The sequence below is a fragment of the Equus asinus genome, chromosome 5 (assembly GCF_041296235.1).
Source record: "Equus asinus isolate D_3611 breed Donkey chromosome 5, EquAss-T2T_v2, whole genome shotgun sequence".
In the NCBI taxonomy this organism is placed as follows: Eukaryota; Metazoa; Chordata; class Mammalia; order Perissodactyla; family Equidae; genus Equus; species Equus asinus.
This window is the reverse complement of record NC_091794.1, coordinates 69,508,251-69,526,759: the sequence shown is the minus strand read 5'-3', so window position 1 is coordinate 69,526,759 and position 18,509 is coordinate 69,508,251. Positions and strand designations below refer to the sequence as shown.

Here is an 18,509-nt window from a genome sequence, read left to right as displayed (position 1 = left end):
CCATAGCGGAAAACAAGATGATTATTTTTTAAACGGATATGTATTTACGAGCTGTGTCTGCTGTAACTGCTGCAGTCACCTACCTGTATGGAGACTGAACTGACGTTGCCACGGTCGGCATGGCAGTGGCTGTGAGCATCTTTGTGGCTCTGGTCACGGCATGTGTTAGTGTGGGGCCACCAAGGGCTGAACTGGCTGCCTAGGAAATAGGAAATAACCATTCTGTATTAGGGTTTCCCAACCTCAGCTCTACTGACATCACGGCTGGAAGACGTCTTGTTGCAGAGGGCTGTTCTGGGCACGGCAGGATGTTTAGCAGCATCCCTGACCGCTCCTCCCTGCCCACCTACCTTAGGTGCCTGTATTACCCGGCTGGTTTGACAACCAAAAGGTCTCCAGACATTGCCAAATGACCCCTGGGAAGCAAAATAACTCCCAGTTGACAACTACTATTCTACATATATTCATACTTACACGGCACCTCATTTAGGGGTACCTGAACACTTTAAATGTTTTTTATGATGACATATGTGGATGGAAGCCACAAATTGAGAAATCTTGTACAGATTCTAGCACAAATCCATCACCAAAAGGTTTAACTTACTGACATTTGTGGGCAGTAGCATTTTATGCTTTTGCAATACTCTTTATTAGATATAAAACTTAAACCGGCACAAATTAAGAAAGAAGATGAACATTTAGTGCTTTAACCATCATGCTGGGAATAAGGCATTGGAAATATCTGTGAGCTACTATCACACTGCAGGCTTCCAGTGGACCAAGAGAAGCAACACCATCTGCTACTGAGCGTCCGGCTTTGGCCTTTAATAGCATTTATGATATAAACTAGGTGAAATACGGGGAAAGCAGCAAATGCTTGTTTACAATTCCAGGATAGAATAAGGAGAAAAAGAATCTACTAGAAATGTGGTCTAGACCTGTTTTCTGCGACAGCTCTCATGCCCTAAGAGGGGGGTGGGCGGAGCAGGGAAGAGGCAGCCGAGGGAGAAAGAATGGGCTCCTACAAAGCGCTCGTCTAGACGGCATCGAGGCAAACGCCTGCTCCCCGTGTGACAATACGGTACTGCCCACAAATTCTTCCCTAGGATCCAGGCACAAATAGCAATATTATACATGATCTCACAACAAAAAACTAGAAAAAGAAAAAACCAAAGCATTTATTTCAAAAACAAGCTAAGTAAAATTTGCTACTCACTTCTAATCTTGTGTAGCAATCAGCAATGAATTTCTTATGTAATGATACAGAATCCTAAAAGTAAGAGGTATACAGAAATTAAAATTAACCTGGTATTTAGTTGTGATTATTACTAAGGACAAAACATCAAACTACAGAAGCCAATCTTGGACGTGCCAACGACCACAATTTACCAAAAAATATATATAATTTTCTGCTTTTTGTATATCAGTACCTTCTTTTCTTAGATACCCACCTTCTTTAACCTAGGATTTAGATTAATGTAACTATAGTTTATAATTAACTGAATAGCTTCATTAGCAATTTCTTCATCAGGCGATTCCATGGCTATTTTCCAAATGAAATCCATTCCTATCAATTCCAGTTTTTCTACATACTGTTCAAAAGAAAAACAATGAAATTATGCAGCATTCCAAGGTCACAAAATTAAAGACAATGATTTCCTGATACAACATAAGTCTACACCTCTTCAGAAAGAATTACGGTTGCAAAAACCAAGCTACCTATGGAAACACTACTGTACTGCCATGGAACTCTAAAACAAAACAAACCAACCACAGAAACACTGGGCAATTTCCATGGCCACCAGGATAGACAGGAAGATTCTTCTCCAGACACCCCTACACCCAAGCCAGACATCTACCCACACAAGTTCCAGAAGCAGAAACCACAGGAGCGGGATGGGCACATCCTCAGCAGCTTTTCTTCACAAGGAAACAGATTTGAGCTACAAGTGGTTACTAACCCCTGGGGCTCAAAGTGGTCTTCCCAAAGCTCTGTTAAAAATGACACGACCCGGGGCTTACAAGTTCTTGTAAAAATTCTTAACACCCAGGAAGCCAGGTCTTGAATGAAACAGTCTTTCTTTTTCAAGAAAGCAAGCACATGTAAATACAAAAAGCTGCATGCATTCCACAGATCTTCATTTTCCTGCTTCATTGTCTGCTCCTAAACTTTTCTCCCCAAACCTCTGTCACTGCAACCCCAGAACTGAAGGATCTGTAACTTTCTTAGGAGCATGTGACTTGTTCGGATCTGAGGGTCCGGAAGCTTAGATGCAACTGTTTCTACTCCGCATTCACCTGCCGCAGGAGGCCACTGGCTGCCCTGGATCAGCAGGAGGCAAAGAGGGATTTGAGAAGCAAACTCTGTCTTCCAGGCAGTTGGTGAGGTGTGGCCCTGTGGGAGGAGGAGCCTCCCTCACTCTCTAAGAGAAGCTCCGTCATCAAGGCAGAAGACAGCAGCCAAGGAGATGCCCATTCTCTTAGAAAAATTCATGTTTTCTCTCCATTGTAACACATGTTTTTGCTGAATATAACTTTTACTAGATTATCCAAATTATCTAGATTTGAGAATAATGTACTTACAAGCTGAGCTCCTTGTCTTTTCAATCGATGATCACAAAGATTCACATTTTCAAAAAAAGTCTTAAATAAGTTAAAACCTGAAATTACAGAATATCAGATAAATTCACACACTCCAAGCAACACAGATAATCAATGAAAAGACTCAAAGGGTATCAAGATCTAAAACTATAAAACGCTTATTACAAGATATAGGCATAAATTTTCAAGACCTTAGATTAGGCAATGGTTTCTTGGATATGGTGCCAAAAGTACACGCAATAAAAGAAAAAATAGATAAATTAGACTTTGTCAAAATTAAAAACTTCTGTGCTTCAAAGGACTATCAATAAAATAGGGCAAAAGACAACCAACAGAATGGGACAAAATATTTGTAAATCATATATTTGACAAAGAGCTGGTATGCAGAATATCTAAAGAACTCTTATAACTTAACAATAAAAAGACAAATAATCCAGCTACAGAATGGGCAAAAAAAAAAAACCAAAAAAAAAAAAAAACCCACAATGGAATGGAGGTTTCTCAAAACATTAAAAATATAACTACCATATGATCCATCAATTCCACTTCCGGGAACTGATCCAAAGGAAATGAAAACACTAACTTGAAAAGATATATGCATTCCCATGTTCTTTGCAAAATTATTTACAACACCTAAGACACAGAAGCAACCTAAGTGTCCACTGATGGGTTAATGGATAAAGAAAATGTGGTATATATATATATATACACAATGAAATATCATTCAGCCATAAAAAGAAGGAAATCTTGCCATTTGTGACAACATGAATGGGCCTTGAGGGCATCACACTACGTGAAATAAGTAAGACAAAGAAAGACAAATACTCTATAATCTCACTTATCAGTGGAATCTGAAAAATAAACAAACAAAACCCCCCCAAAACTGAACTCACTGATACAGACCAGACTGGCGGGTGCCAGAAGTGGGGGGTAGGTAGGGGAGTGGACGAAGGTGGTCAAAAGGTGCAAACTTCCATATAAAATATATAAGTCACGGGGATGTAACGCACAGCACAGCAACTACAGTTAATAACACTGTACTGTACATTTAAAGTCGCTAACACAGTAAATCTTAAAAGTTCTTATAACATTAACAAAAACTTGCAACTAGGTATGATGATGGATGTTAATCAGCCTTATTGTGGTGATCATTTTGCACTATATACAACTATCGAATCATTATGTTGTACACCTAAAACTAATATAATGTTATATGTCAATTATAACTCAACTTAAAAAATGGGCAAAAGAGTTGAATAGACATTTCTCCAAAGAATATACACAAATGGCCAATAAGCACATGCATAGATGCTCAGTATCATTAATTATCAGAGAAATGCAAATCAAAACCACAATGAGTTACCACTCCACACACTCCAGGATGACGAAAATAAAAACACAGACAATAACAAGTGAGGATGTGGATAAACTGGAAACCTCACACATTGCTGGGGGGATTATAACATGGTGTAGCCACTTTGCAAAACAGTTTGGCAGTTCCTCAAATGCTAATTATATGACACAGCAATTCCACTCTTAGGCATATACCCAAGGGAAACGAAAACCTGTGTCCACACGAAAACTTGTCCATGAATGTTTATAGCAGCACTATGCATAAGAGCCAAAAAGCAGTAACAACTCAAAGGTCTATCAACTGACAAATGGATAAACAAAATGTGATGTATCTTTAAAAGAATATTATTCAACCATAAAACAGAATGAAGTACTGATACACGCTACAACCTGGGTGAACCCCGAAAACATTATGCCTTAGCATAGTGAAAGAAGCCAGGTACAAAAGGCCCATATTGTATGATTTCACTGATAGGAAACGTCCAGGTGAGACTAATCCACAAGGACAGAAAACAGAGGAGAGGCTGGGGGAGGGGGAAATGAAGAGTGAGTGCTAAGGTACCCCGTTTCTTTCTGGGATGGTAAAACATTTTGGGATTAAAAAGTGATGAAAGTGGCACTTTGTGAATACGTTAAAAGCCACTGATTGTACACTTTTAAAAAGTGAATGTTATGGTATGTGAATTATGTCTCAATAAAAAATTTTCAATTAGAAGAAACATTTCTATACTTTGACAAATTTTTACCCTAAAAAAATCCTTTCTGTACTAAATAATTTCATGAGAAGACAGTTTGACAATTTGAACTATCAGGCCATACAATCTAAAAATTAATTATAAGATGCCATTTATATAAAAAGGAATTTGTGTATATAAACATATGTTTATACACGTGTCTTTATATGCACAAGGAAAAGTCCAGAAGGACACTCCAAACTGTTTAGTTGCTTCTAAAAAGTGGGCTTAGAGGGAAAGGAGGGAATAAAATTTCTTACTTGAAAAGAACTGAAAAAAAAACTGAATTAAAAATTTTTCCTACCATTCATAGTGATTTCATACGACTCCAACTTAAGAACTTTCTCCTTGAAAAGCTGCTGCTGGACGTCACTCTCAAGATCATGCTGCCCTTTTGTAAACCATTCGAAACACATCTGGGGACCGAGACAAACAGCACCCTGTAACTCAACCCATTTCAGGCAAACACATATCCCAAGCTGGGAAAGTAAAGGTACATTTTTTTAATTCTTCAAAATGTATACTGCCAAAATTTATACAATACCACTCAATATTGGAACACTTGGAACCGTGGAACTAAATTAAGCAGTGAGTTCCTAGCAACCTCTCCGCTAGATAATGAAAATACATACTCGTACTTTTCAGCGACTTTCACACTTGGGTTTTTCCACTAACATTTATTAACAAGCCTTACTATGTGCCAGGCCCTGTCACACACTCAGCCCTTTCCACAAGCCTTTGAGGTAGTCTTCTGTAAAACGAGAGGAGGAGCTGGCGACTCAGTTAGAAAATGTGCAAGCAGAGGTGTTCTGCTCCAGGGTTAATCTGTTTTCGGCTGTTTAATTATAGTTTTAAAAATCTGTCTAGGCATTTACTTCTCTTTAGTGTTTCCGGGGTACAACATTCTTATAGGAACTCCAAGTTTTCTGCTGGTAACTTAAAGTTAGTTTCACGGGAGGGAAAAAAACTAAAAGAGACACTGAGAATTATTCAGTTGTACTCACAGGGGTGAATTTGGCTTTGTCCAGAATGGTATCAAAATTACCAAAGAACTCACATATGTATTTATATCATAGGTATATATTATAAAAAATATTTTTTCAGTGCTTACAGTTCCTGACCTATTAGTATAAATGTATGCTTAGTAAATTGAAAAGTGCTTAAAATAGCAGATGTGAGACACACAAACAAGTGAAATATTTAAGTGCCACTCCTGGCTGACTTCATCTACAGATCCATCTTCTTACCTCTCTGTCTAATTCACACACGTCCGGACCAGTCACAAGACACTCCCAGATCTCCTTGGCACGATTCCAACCCAGATACAGAGTAGCTTCTTGCAAGAAAAATGCCAGAAATTTTAAATGGGCCTCTAAATACTGCAAAAAAATGTAATGCTAATTAGTTAACTCCAGGCATTCACACCTAAAAGCAAAATTAAAAACTTTAAAATTAAAAAAATAGTTTTACCCAATGCTTTTTCATATAATTTTGGGTAAAGTAAATGTGAGAAATCGGTTTACAAGTTGACAGTACAATGTAGTGGAAACTACTTCAAGGCTATTGCAAATTCAGAGACTTTAGATGCCAATAAAATATAATTTCGGCAATCTCTAAATAAAACACCACAAACTTACAACTGGCAAGATTTTCTTCTAATTATTTAAAACAATATTACTAATCAACTGAGTTGAAAAACAAAAGCAATTATCCACAGAATTGACGATTATTCTTTCAGATTAAAGACAAAGAAAAGATGTTTATTACTTCATTACATGCAGTTCTTAGGCGATTTACTGAAAGATTTACCCACAAATACCAATTTTCTACACTTTTATTTTAAAAAAATTATAGTCCAATACAAACTGTCCCATCACTAGAAAGACACCTCATGCCGCCTCTTTCGAGTTACACCCAACAAACACTATCTCCACCGTTCAAGAGCAGAAAGGCCAAGTGAACGTGCTCACGGCACAAATCAGGGACCGCACCTCCCGGTAAGTATACCGGCCGTCCACCAGCGTCGACCCCGTCAGGCCTCCAGGTCCAGCCACGGCCGACGCCAATCGATGACAAGCGATCAAACTTCCTGTTACCAATTTCACTATTTCAAAATTTTTCTTCAAGTCTTGAATAATGCTCTTGGCAAAAACAACAACAAGAAAAATGATGTGAGAATTTGCAGTTGTCAGTTTAATACGAACTTCTACTTCAGCATCTAAGTGCCAGGTGAGAGAGAGCGCGCGCACGAGGATTGCTTCACTTACGTCTCCTACAGAAAAGTACACGCAATCAAGCTGGTATGTACATTCACTGGAAACCCAGTAAACTTCTCTGCGAATTTTTTGCTCATCAAAAAGACTTTTTTCCCCTAAAGAAGTCTTTCAGAAGAACTATTTCACTTCTTGTTTACTTTCCACATCTTTCTTCCCAAGACTATTACACTGAGGCAGCTCCAGCTCCTTAGGCAATCTAATCTTTCAGTATGTAATATAAAATTGGTCTTTGAATCTTTTCAAACAAATTTATAAAATACCATTCTAACTTTTAAAACTTGCCTTAATTATCTCAATACATTAAGGAAATAAAAAGGAAATGAGTGAGGGATATATTAAAAGAAAAGCTCCATAGAAATGAAAATAGAATGATGTTTAAACTCAAGATTATTAAATAATATGAATGAATTGTATCAATAACCATAAAAATGTAAAATAGTGACTACAAAACTCAGCAATTTTATTCATGTTTTGTGTTTATAAAAGGCTATGCAAGTAACTGTGTAATAATCAAACAGAGCCATCCGCTTACCTTGTCTTGCTTTTGATAGGTTTGTTTTATGAAGGAGCGAGTGATCTCATGGAGCTGCCGCAAAGCTGGTACCACCCAGACAAACTGGGGATTATTAAGCTGAGATGACTAGAGTTAAAAAGAAGTTACACTAATTAAATTTAGAAATAAACAGCAGACTAAATTTATTAGCTATAAAAAATTTCCAAGTCAATTAGGTTTTACTGTTTCACATTCTATAATTTTTCTCTTCACGTTGCTCATTTCTAGCTTATCTCCATGCATTCATAATTCAGTCTTCCACTTCTTATTCTGCATGCAATTTCCTAAGGCCAAGAACTGCAAACAGGAGTGGATGTGAAGTGACAGCAAATGTACAGGGGTACGTCAGCAAAAACAGACGACAAGGAATTAGCAACTTCAGAGGATAGATTAAGTAGCACAGGCTGCTAGGACATGTTGACATAATAAAATAAATTGACAGTAAAAGCTTAACTTGGATAATACTGACCTAGCTGATAAGTAAAATGGTCTAAAGATATGGTGTTCTATAATTACATGATTAAGATACCAGTGATATGATCAAGACACTGATAGTGGTCTAAATATTAAAGAAAATATTCAGGATCTGCTTGTATTTCCTAGTTAAAACAATTTTACAAGATATAATTGTATTTTTATCAATTATTACAGCCACTTTATACTTATACTTTATATTTTTCAGAACACTTTCAAATATATTATTTATGAAGCTGGTACATGACAATCCAGATCTTCATAGTACATATCTGAAAAGTCTGATGGTCATGCAACAATCTTTATAGAAAGAATTGCTTTTTAACAAATACCATCTTTTGAACTATGAGATTTCACCATGAAATCTGTAAGACTGATAGATTAAACACTATTTATCAATTTAGCAACTAAGTTTCTAGAAAACCAAGTAAAAGTTTAAGTCCTTAGCATTTATTAAAGACTGAATTTTGTTTTTTTTTTAAAGCCTTCTTGCTTCTTCAAGTCTCTCTGTAGGATGAAGACCTCAATAGGGCAGAAAAACACTTCTGATGTCTTTTGCAGAAAAACATCATACTACTGAATGTGCAAATGTGAGAGCTATTGCCAAAACAACACTGGCTTTCTTAGAGATCAACCAATCAGCAAATACCATATTTCCTGGATTCTAAGATACAAGTTTTACAAATTTTAACATTTCTGAAATTGACTCTTCTCATAATTATGTCAACAGAAACTTACCAGCCACTAGGCATAAGAGTAAGTTTTGACATAGCTGTCCTCACCTGAGACGTGCAAACTTAGCTGTATATAAAAGCTATCTGTTCATCTACCTGTGATTTCAGTTGTCACCTAGTGTAGGTAGCACCAAACAAAGACAGCTTTTTAACTGAAATTTAGATCACTGATTTGTTACTGAAATGCTGTCAAAAAGATTACACTACGATGTAGACTGACCAGCCTGTCACGCCTGTCAATCCAATGGAAAGCAAAGAAACCTGTTGGTGGTCTCAAACTGAAGCACTTTCCAAAGCCAGGAGGATTGGTGTGACAGACTCATACCCTGTGAAGGGCTGTGTCACGCAGCACTCAATGTCTCTCTGTCCAAAGTTGCACTTTAATTCAAGAGAAGCTGTTTAACTTGTAGTATACACAACTCAAGGAAAAAAGCAGCTTGAGTTTTATGAAAAATGACAAGGATACAAAACTCCATATTCTTCAACATGCCTCAAAATTATACAGTCAATCTTAAAGACTTCAAAGAAGTCAGAAGCACTACCATAGACAATGAAAAGCAGCATGCCACAGTGAAGCTGTACACGCTGCTCAAAAGGGGCACACACTCAAATTCTGACTGTGAATCTAAACAAGGGGATGGCAAAAGTAAAACACACAGTTTCTTTTTTTCTTCTTTGCAAACTTATTACATCTGGGACGTAGGTTGCTATCGCTGGCATCTTAGAATCAGAGAAATAAGGTATCTATTAAAGGCCAACTACTTGCAAGACTAGCTAGGATATTTCTGCTAAAATATAAAAGCTGCAAAATGACAAACAATAAAACCCTAAGGCTTAAGTCCAAACTGATACGGTCCAAAAGGATTACAGACATTAGGATATAAATATGAACCCTTTAGCAAATAATCAGATATAGTAAAAAGTATCATTATGACCAATTAAGTCAATTATGGTTAGAATATTTTTATTTAACACTGAAAATCATCCTTTGAAGGTAGCTCACTATCCAATAAAATCAAAAGAAAAATCATACAAAATTTGAATTTAAAAAGTGTTTCTGATACAGGCTTTCTAAAGGGTAGCAATCAGGAAAGATGTTATTTATCCCATCATATCTATGACATTATGTTGCTAAGGTACAAAAAAATTTAAATTATTCCTCTCCACTTACAAAAGGGGCAAAAAGACTACACTGAACAACTAAAATGAACGTGTCTGATACTGGAGCTGAGGTTTCACAAGCAGGAGCGAAGCGTACATCCAAATCAGGCTCTCAGTGTCAGAGGCAGCCTTAGAGGTTAACCAGTGTAGCCTGCAAACCTGCGCCTAAATTCGCCTTATCCTTTTTGTTAAATGACTAGTCTCCCGGGATTTGCAGTAATGAGGAGCTGTGGAGGCAGTGCATTCTATCTCAGACTGTTCCGCAGAAAGTTCACTGATCTATCATACTGAAATATGCTTTCCCATGACTTCTTAGGAGACACAAAAAGTTAGTTGAATTAAACTTCTCTATAATAATCCTCTGAATATCTGAAGAAAGCTTTCTCTTCTTTCTTGAGCTCTCTCTTCTCAAAACTGAACATCCCTATTTCCTCATGTCTGGTCTTTCCAGACCTAGCCATTTACCTCGAATCAAAGTGACAATTCTTTCATGAGAGGACATTTTTTAAAAAGTTTGTCCTCCTCTGCTAACTACTTCAGGGGAGACTATACCAGGGCGTCATGCGGCTTTTACTTTCAGTGACATGTTCTGGCAAGTCGAGGCCACTCAACTACGTGTAAGTAACAATTTCAGTGCAGTTCACCCTCCTAGGGTGACAGGGAGAAGTAAGAGGAAGGGAACCCACATTCATTGGAGGGCTGCCAGGCACTGTGCTAGGAGGCCTTAAAACAACAACTTAAGGAATACGTAAACACCACTAATTGAGTAAAAATGATTTTTTTGGTTTAGTAATTTTTTTTTGGATGAGTCCATTTAAACTTTTTAATTGAAGGAAAAAAGAAGTGAAATAAGAGGGAAAGGGTTGAGGGTAGATGGTGGAAGGCATAAAGGAAGCAAAGGAAAGAGGACCAAGGGAACCACGGGTATCCTGGCAGAAATCTACAGAAATAAAGTTAAGAAATAAGGTCAGAACTTCTGAACACAACAGTGGAACTTGGGAATTTGAGGAGTGTCAAAAGCAGAGGGAGAGGGAATCAGTTGGGGGAACAGAGGCAGCTGAGGTTGGGAGGGGGCAAGAGGGGGTGATCTTGTCTTACCCTTTGCTTAGTTTCTGTGCAGCCTGGCAGGGAGACATAATCCCCAGTCAGCCCACCTTGCTGCCTGGCAGGAAAGGCATAGCATAGAAAAACACCTTTAGTGGCAGTAAGTATATAATTCACCCCCCTGCCTGGAGTCATATCCAGGGGGCTTCGATCTTCCCACTGCCCCCCTTTAGCCATGTGTACTTTAGGAGAGGATCTGTGAAAAGTGCTGTGGAAATGCAAGGTATTACTATTCCTAATGAAATAATGTACATCAGAATTTCTTTACCGGGAGCAGTGGGAAATAAAAAAGGAAGACTATTCCTTTTAAGACTCACAAAGCGACTCCAAAAATCTTTCTGTTACTTTTTGAGTTTTGTTATAAAATAGACATGAACGAAGTGACTGCAAAGAGAAGCAATAAGGATGCCAGCGATGCTACCGGCTAGAAGAGCTAAGTAACGCTTGGCTGTAACAAGGAAGGGACAGGGTCAGGGAGGATCCTCTGGTTTCAAAAGCCATTTCCCTGGAGGGAGGGAGAAGTCCCTTCAGCTTTGACCTTCGTATCTACAAAGAAATGTATCTGTTACTGAGAAGAAAAGACCATTTTTCTACAGACACCGTTTTCCTCTTACGATTACTACTGAAGGATCTAGACTTCTTAAATAACTCTGGATGAGTTGTAATCATAAAGACAGACGCTGGTAAATTATCTGATTGCTGAGCCGAGAGAGAAAACTGGAAAAATTCAAATTGTATATGAGTAGAAAGAGAGCAATGTCGTCAAATTAAAGGAATAACTCCTCATAACCTGAGCATTACCAGCTCCAGTTTGTGAATGACCCTTAAAATCTCTAAAGCTAGATTATATGTAGAAAATCCACTTGCTCAAATTTCAACGTCAGAAATATAAAACACAGAGTTCTTAAATGTCCCCAACTAAACTTTATGACCAAATATAGCAAGAAAATAAAAGCCCATTGAATCATCTCTAAGAAGAGCCAAAAGTCTCTGGACATACTAATGAAAATCAGTAGTATTCAAGATCCTTTAAAGAAATACTTACTAATGAAAGCCAAGAAACAGGTTTTACCAATGAAATTACTAAGCCACTAGCTATTTAGAAAGACTTTTCTTAAGTTAACACTAAAATGAAAACACTGTTGCTGCTGGCTTTCCGTGTGGTCCAGGCAGGCTGAGGGCCGACGGGGAGGAGGACTCCGCTCAGATCAGGGCTGCAGCCACAAAGCACGAGCCAGGGAGCCCCACTGGGACCAGCCCTCTCAGAGGGAGACCTGCGCTGAAGGACTGGAGCACAGGAGAGCCACACCCTTCACTGCCCGCTCTGCTACACGCCCTTCCAAAGGATAGCCCGTAAGTCCACGGCAACCGGAGGCCAGAGCCCTGAAGGCAGGGGTTCCACAGCGCTGGCCCTCTTGCACTTGCTACCCAAGCCCACCTCCTAAAATCGAGCCCAGCAGCAGGCACTCACTCAGCTACCGTTTGAGTAAGGAGTTACTTTAGGAACACATCTGAATTAAGAACTTGGAAAATGACTACACTTATGCCAGCACTCAATGGACCTCCTTCTCCCCTTCTCTCTTCTTACTCTATGAACGTTCCTCCATTTCTCCCTTGTGGGAGAAAAATGAGTATGATATTTACTTAGAATCTACTGTACTTATTAAAGTTGTGCATACTTTGGATTTAATTTAAAAAAGAAAAACTAAGTGGAAGGTCTTATGATTTTATGAAAATAATATAACAAAACTACTCTTTCAATGTGACCCTGGATTTTTTTTCCCTTTGAGAGTCAGTAACTCCCTAAGCTTTGAATAATAAAGTACAGATTATAAATATTTAAATAGCAGTTTGTATCTGAACCTTACTCTAAGAAACACCAAAATATAGTCATCTTAAAATTATGATGCAATTTATTAAAAGGAATTACTAAATTAGTATACCTTTTAGTTGGTTCCATCTGCAAATTCTTACCTTGAATCCATCCTTCTTGTTTTTTTCTAAACCTGACCATTCTCCAGGCTGAAAATTAATTTTAAGAAAAATGTGAGTGACTTGGTGAAAGCAGTACTATGATTTCTCAATCTTGGACTCTAAGCTAAGAGCTTCCAGATGGGACCTTTAGTTTAATTTATAAAAAGGAGAGGGAAATTATTTGGCTCTAATTCCTCAGACAATGCTATTCCTCTGACAACAAAACTAGACTGAAGACAAAACCAACCCTCTTGATGTCCTCTATGCACTTAATGATGTAGCTCCTCTTGATTGCTTCTTTCACCGCATACGCGTCACTCAGGATTGTCAGGTGCTCCTCCAGGGCTTGCTGAATGAGGCTGCTGGGCAGGGTGGGCAGATGAGCCAGTTCCCAGAGGACGTCTAACACCTACAATGACAGCACATACGATGAGCCCGCCAATACACAAGCAAACTGCTTCAAGTACTTGTAGCTAGAAAGATTCGTTTGATTCTCCTGCCTTCCCGGAAGTGGTCTCAAAGCGAGCTTCCCGGCCGATGCGTCCAATCAGGCTCAGCAGCTTCTGTCTCACTCTGTCGCTCTCCGCCTCCCAGCTCTGCAGAACGGGAAGGACAAGGCATGGGAACCACTTCACAATCCATTTTATCAAACGGGCAAAACATGCAGAAACTTTAAACTTGGCTAACTTAGAGGGGGCAGATCTCAAAATGAGCTTACTTTAGAAAAATCTGAAAGTAAGCCTGTTGAAACACATACCTTCTGAATGAGAACAAACAAATGATTCAGCTGATCTGAATTAAATTTGACAGCCGCTGCAGCAATGATAGTATGGATGTTCTCGATGACAGTGGACGACTGTCCTGACTAGAAAGGAGACATGGGGAAGGTCAGTCTTGGAACTTGGAAAAACTTAAGTCTTCTCCCTGGCAATTTATAGAAGCAAAAGCAAAACGGCAAACAGATAAACTGACTCTTGTCTAATCAGTATTTGCTTACATGATAATATTGGCAAGACAACATGAAGCAACCACTATTAAAGGGCATCACTTGGCCTTGTTTAAGTTCCTAGCAGCATTAAATCTTTAAAAAGACAATGTAGGGGCTGGCCCCACGGCCGAGTGGTTGGGTTTGCGTGCTCAGCTTCAGCGGCCCAGGGTTTCACCAGTTCAAATCCTGGGCACGGACATGGCACTGCTCATCAAGCCATGCTGAGGCATCATCCCACATGCCACAACTAGAAGGACCCACAACTAAAAATACACAACTTTGTACCAGGGAGCTTTGGGAGAAAAAGGAAAACTAAAACCTTTAAAAAGACAATGTAAAAAAAGATGAGGATCAAGTTCTCAATCTGACATTCATTTCAAGAGAACAAAATATTTTCAACTGGCTAAAAAGAAATTCAAACTGCTTACAAGACAAACATACTCACTTTTGGCATTTTATAAATGATCTTGAGGGCCTCAGTTAAGAATATTCTCAGCTTTATTTTTTATTTGCTCAGAGATATTTTATGACTCCAATTAATCTTTATTTACCCCATGGGCAATAAGTCTGCTTCCGAGATGCAGACGCTATGGCCAACCTCAGTGAAATTCACTTTATAACCTCAGCCTTGGCCCTGCCATCCTCACTGTTCACCACGTGAGAGACATGAGAGGCAGGGGCCTTCCTCGGATTCAATTCTACAAGAATTTGCTCAGTATCTACTATGCACAGCCAGGTACTGAGTGTGGTAGGGATATACAATATATACATCATGGTCTCTCATCTTTAACCTTACGTGGATTCAAAACGGAAAACTCACAAAACAAAATTATATATGAATATTCAACTAAGGTCAAGACATGGGAAGTAAAATTTATAGGACCCAGGACTGTTTTCCTTCAGTCTTGCGCCTAACTTTCTATAGACTGCTCTGTAATGCTAGGCTGGGAGCCTGAAAATTACATTTCCTCTGACAGCTATGCTCCCGTTAGGTTCTGCCAATGAGAGGCATTGCTGGGAGATAAGAAGGCAGGAGGAAGCAAGAAGTGTTTCTGGTTTATGCTCAGAGGGTGGATGCAGGTGCTGGCATCCCTGGCCACAGGGGCTTCCAGAGCCCTGGTGGCAGTGTCAACTCTTCGACAGTTCCAGCACTTATCATGAAAGCACCTCCAAAAGCAGCTTCCTCTCCTTGGGCTTAGTACCCCTTCTTCCATTTTGCTCCTCCAGCATTTGCACTTCTCTTTTTTGCTTTTCAACCCTAGCAACACCTTTGCAAAAAATCCCTGTACTCAATTTCCTCTGAAACAGCTAGCATAGTTTCTGACTGATACAGTGGCTTAGCTGGTATCATCCAGGTGAGCTCTAGGCTTCTTTCTGGCTTGACAACTAGGTGAAGGATAATACCATTACTGAAACAGGCTGGAAAACGACTAAATTTGGACATACTGAATTTGAGATGCTTATGAGACAGCACAGGTGAAGGTGTAAGAGTTCCACATTTAGATATACTGCACTGGAGCTCCAAGAAGAGCTCTGAATTAGAGAGAATTCTGAGGGTCAGCAGCTTCCAAACGTAGTCGAAGCCACAGGAGTGGAAGAAACTGACTGATGAAAGGTGACACAGTGAGACAAGGGCTAAGGATGAAGGCTTGAAAAAAAAACTAATATTTACGAGTAGAAGAGAGTAAGTTAGAGGAGACCTAAGAAGGAATCCCAGAAAAGCGGGAAGAAAATGAAAAGAATGGACTATTATCAAAACTGAAGGAAAAAGAAAATGAAAGGTGTGGTTGATTCTGTCACAGCTGCTGAGAGGCCTGGAAGATGGATCCATAAACTCCGTATTACTATCATTCTCTTTTAACAGAATTAAATGGGAAAAATTTATTGAAAACTGATAAGCAATATAGTGCAAAGAACGCTGGAATGATAAACAAAAGACACACTTACTCGCAGCTCTGCTCCTGCCTGCTGTGTAGCCTTCAGGAAGGCTTTTACCTTTCAATCAGAGAAATGAGAAGACTAGACAAGATCACTAACTTTATGCCTTTTGAGTAGCGGAATCCTTTTTCCTTACACTCTTAATAGGAACCCTAAACTGTCAAACAGACTTGAGTAGAACTGCTCTGCTTAAAACAAGATAGAAGTTCCATTTCTCTGCTCATTCACCACCCTCCTCCCTCTCCTGACAAAAATGTCAGAAAAAGGCAAAAATAATTCTGATCAACTTACCTGTATCTTCCAAATTTTAGTGAGCTCATCCAAAGACAATTTACTGCCCAAGAGTTCAATAATTCCCTTGATACGATCACAGTATTGCGCTTGGTCTATGTTGCCTAAGAGAAGAAACACCAGAGAGGAAGACACATCCAGTGAACACTGACTACCCAAATACGATTCTATTAATTCAAAGCAGTATCAACTTGCTATAAGATTATTTTAAAGGCTAATCAAAGCAACAATTTCAGATTTTTAATACAAAAATATATTAATGATTACGTGTCAGGTAATTTTCTTTCTGAAAGCAACTTACCTTCCAATGCAATTGACAGAACTGAGTTTTCTACAAGCCAATCTAACAATCTGTCTGTATCTATAGCATTCTTCACAGATTTGGATAAAGTGCTATCTTCTATTAGTTTGGTTACCTAAAAAGATAGGATTATTGTGACTGAATCCAATGAAAATACGCATAATCAAAATCTTCATATATATTTATTCATTCTGTGACTTTTACAGCATTACACTGTGGTCCGATAACGAGCCAAAATGTATCAAAGGGCAGTTATTAGAAGTTAACAGACTACTTATTTGTGACATCTCTTTAAAAAGAACCAAGGAGCCATTCTTACAGCTCACACTCCCTGGGCCACTGCTGACTGGCTCAGGGGCGAGCATCTGACCCAAAGTGCAAACAGGGCACATCCTCCAAATTCTACACTAGGGACCAGAGAGAAAGTGTCAGTCCCTCCTTGGTGATGGGAGCCATCCATGGCCAGGATGTCAACACATGAACGATGTCACTCTGTAGGCAGAGAGGCAACAAAGCCAACATGCTCAGAAAAGCAGAGACAAGATCTGGACAGAGTCCTGGCAGCGATCAGGTCTCAAATTCTAGTTGTTCCTGTTGCCCACATGGTTCCTTGCCCTTAACATGATTTGGCTAGTCAATCCTTCATTCATGCAAAATAGCCCGGCCTTCTTCCATTAAATTCCTCTTTTGGCCTAAGATGGTTCAAGATGAGTTCATTTCACTGGTAGTCAAGAATCTTAATAAATATAAAACTGATGGAAAAATAACTGGAATTACGATCGAACTGTATTGGCTCCACTTTTCACTCAGCAAAACCAATTACGCTGTTTAATATGGATCTCATATAAAGTTCAGGAAGCTACAGAAAATTATTTCCATTATTTTGCTTTGACCATCACAGCTGTAGTCATTTTGTTTTTGTCCCAACCCCAGTTAGACAATTTGGTTTAAGTAAAGCCATACCTGAAAAATAATAAAAGGAGTTGAACCCTTAGGGTAAATAGTAAATATCAAACTATATATTCAAGGAGTTATGTTCTAGAAAATTTCACAAAAATTTCAGAGAATTAATTTTGAATGTAATACATATAAAAAGATCACTTTATTAACAGATAATTAAAAACACACATCATTTTATATATAATCATTATCATTTTTTTTTTGGCACCTGAGCTAACATCTGTTGTCACTCCTTTTTTCCTTCTTCTCCCCAAAGCCCCCGAGTATATCATTGTGTATTCTAGTTGTGGGTCCTTCTGGCTCTGCCCTGTGGGATGCGGCCTCAGCATAGTCTCATGAGTGGTGCTGGGTCCGTGCCCAGGATCTGAACCGACAAAACCCTGGGCTGCCAGAGTGGAACATGCAACTTAACCACTCCGTCACAGGGCCGGCTTCACATTCTCTCTTTTTTTGTATGATTATATGAAATTATTCTTCTTTATTTCCCAACATTTTAATGTTAATAACCCCAAGTCTGGGCAGAACTTAGAGTGTCTGTGCTTTAACTCTTCTAGAAATAAATGCAAAACTTACTTCTTTGAGAGAATTCATTTTAGCGCTAAAATGTGGTGATTTCAGCATGCGAAGCAGGATGTCGAGTCGAAGGTCGTCCACAACGGTCACCAGATCCGGTTGGAAGCGCATGCAAAGTAACTTAATGGCAGACAAGAGCTCAGGGATGCTAACCAATCTCTTTTATCAAAAACACACACACATACACAAAAACAAAAACAAAAACAAAAAAGGAACCATGAGAACATTTTGATCCCAATTCTTACAATACACACAGGAATAAAGGACATTTCCAACAACAATGGTCTGGTGGTATGTGAAACTCCACGTTGTCAGTTAACTACATTTTGCTTTGCAAGAAAAGTTAGCACATGGGTGAGCAAAGGAAAGGGTAGGGTCCTGTGAGAAATTCCAGACAGACAAAATAAATCATGTTAAACGTAATACCATCAAAATCAACATGTTAGTAAAATTCTGAAGGTATCCCCTGCTGAGAACCCTATATTCATTCTATC

General features: G+C 38.8%; 1 protein-coding gene across 4 annotated transcripts in view; it reads right to left on the bottom strand.

Annotated features, from left to right (window-relative positions):
* The window catches only part of USP24 (ubiquitin specific peptidase 24), a 139,237-nt gene that overhangs the window by 71,521 nt on the left and 49,207 nt on the right, over positions 1 to 18,509 (bottom strand). For all 4 annotated transcript variants that reach the window (XM_070509829.1, XM_044770871.2, XM_044770873.2 and 1 more), the window contains exons 10-24: positions 18,016 to 18,174; positions 16,483 to 16,597; positions 16,182 to 16,285; positions 13,722 to 13,829; positions 13,465 to 13,560; positions 13,212 to 13,373; positions 12,965 to 13,012; positions 7,497 to 7,604; positions 6,680 to 6,829; positions 5,936 to 6,067; positions 4,993 to 5,104; positions 2,584 to 2,660; positions 1,452 to 1,592; positions 1,217 to 1,270; positions 84 to 199 (exon numbers count right to left, since the gene is read on the bottom strand). In XM_070509829.1, coding sequence (XP_070365930.1) covers positions 84 to 199; positions 1,217 to 1,270; positions 1,452 to 1,592; positions 2,584 to 2,660; positions 4,993 to 5,104; positions 5,936 to 6,067; positions 6,680 to 6,829; positions 7,497 to 7,604; positions 12,965 to 13,012; positions 13,212 to 13,373; positions 13,465 to 13,560; positions 13,722 to 13,829; positions 16,182 to 16,285; positions 16,483 to 16,597; positions 18,016 to 18,174 — 1,682 coding nt within the window. The remainder of the gene's footprint in view (positions 1 to 83; positions 200 to 1,216; positions 1,271 to 1,451; positions 1,593 to 2,583; positions 2,661 to 4,992; positions 5,105 to 5,935; positions 6,068 to 6,679; positions 6,830 to 7,496; positions 7,605 to 12,964; positions 13,013 to 13,211; positions 13,374 to 13,464; positions 13,561 to 13,721; positions 13,830 to 16,181; positions 16,286 to 16,482; positions 16,598 to 18,015; positions 18,175 to 18,509) is intronic.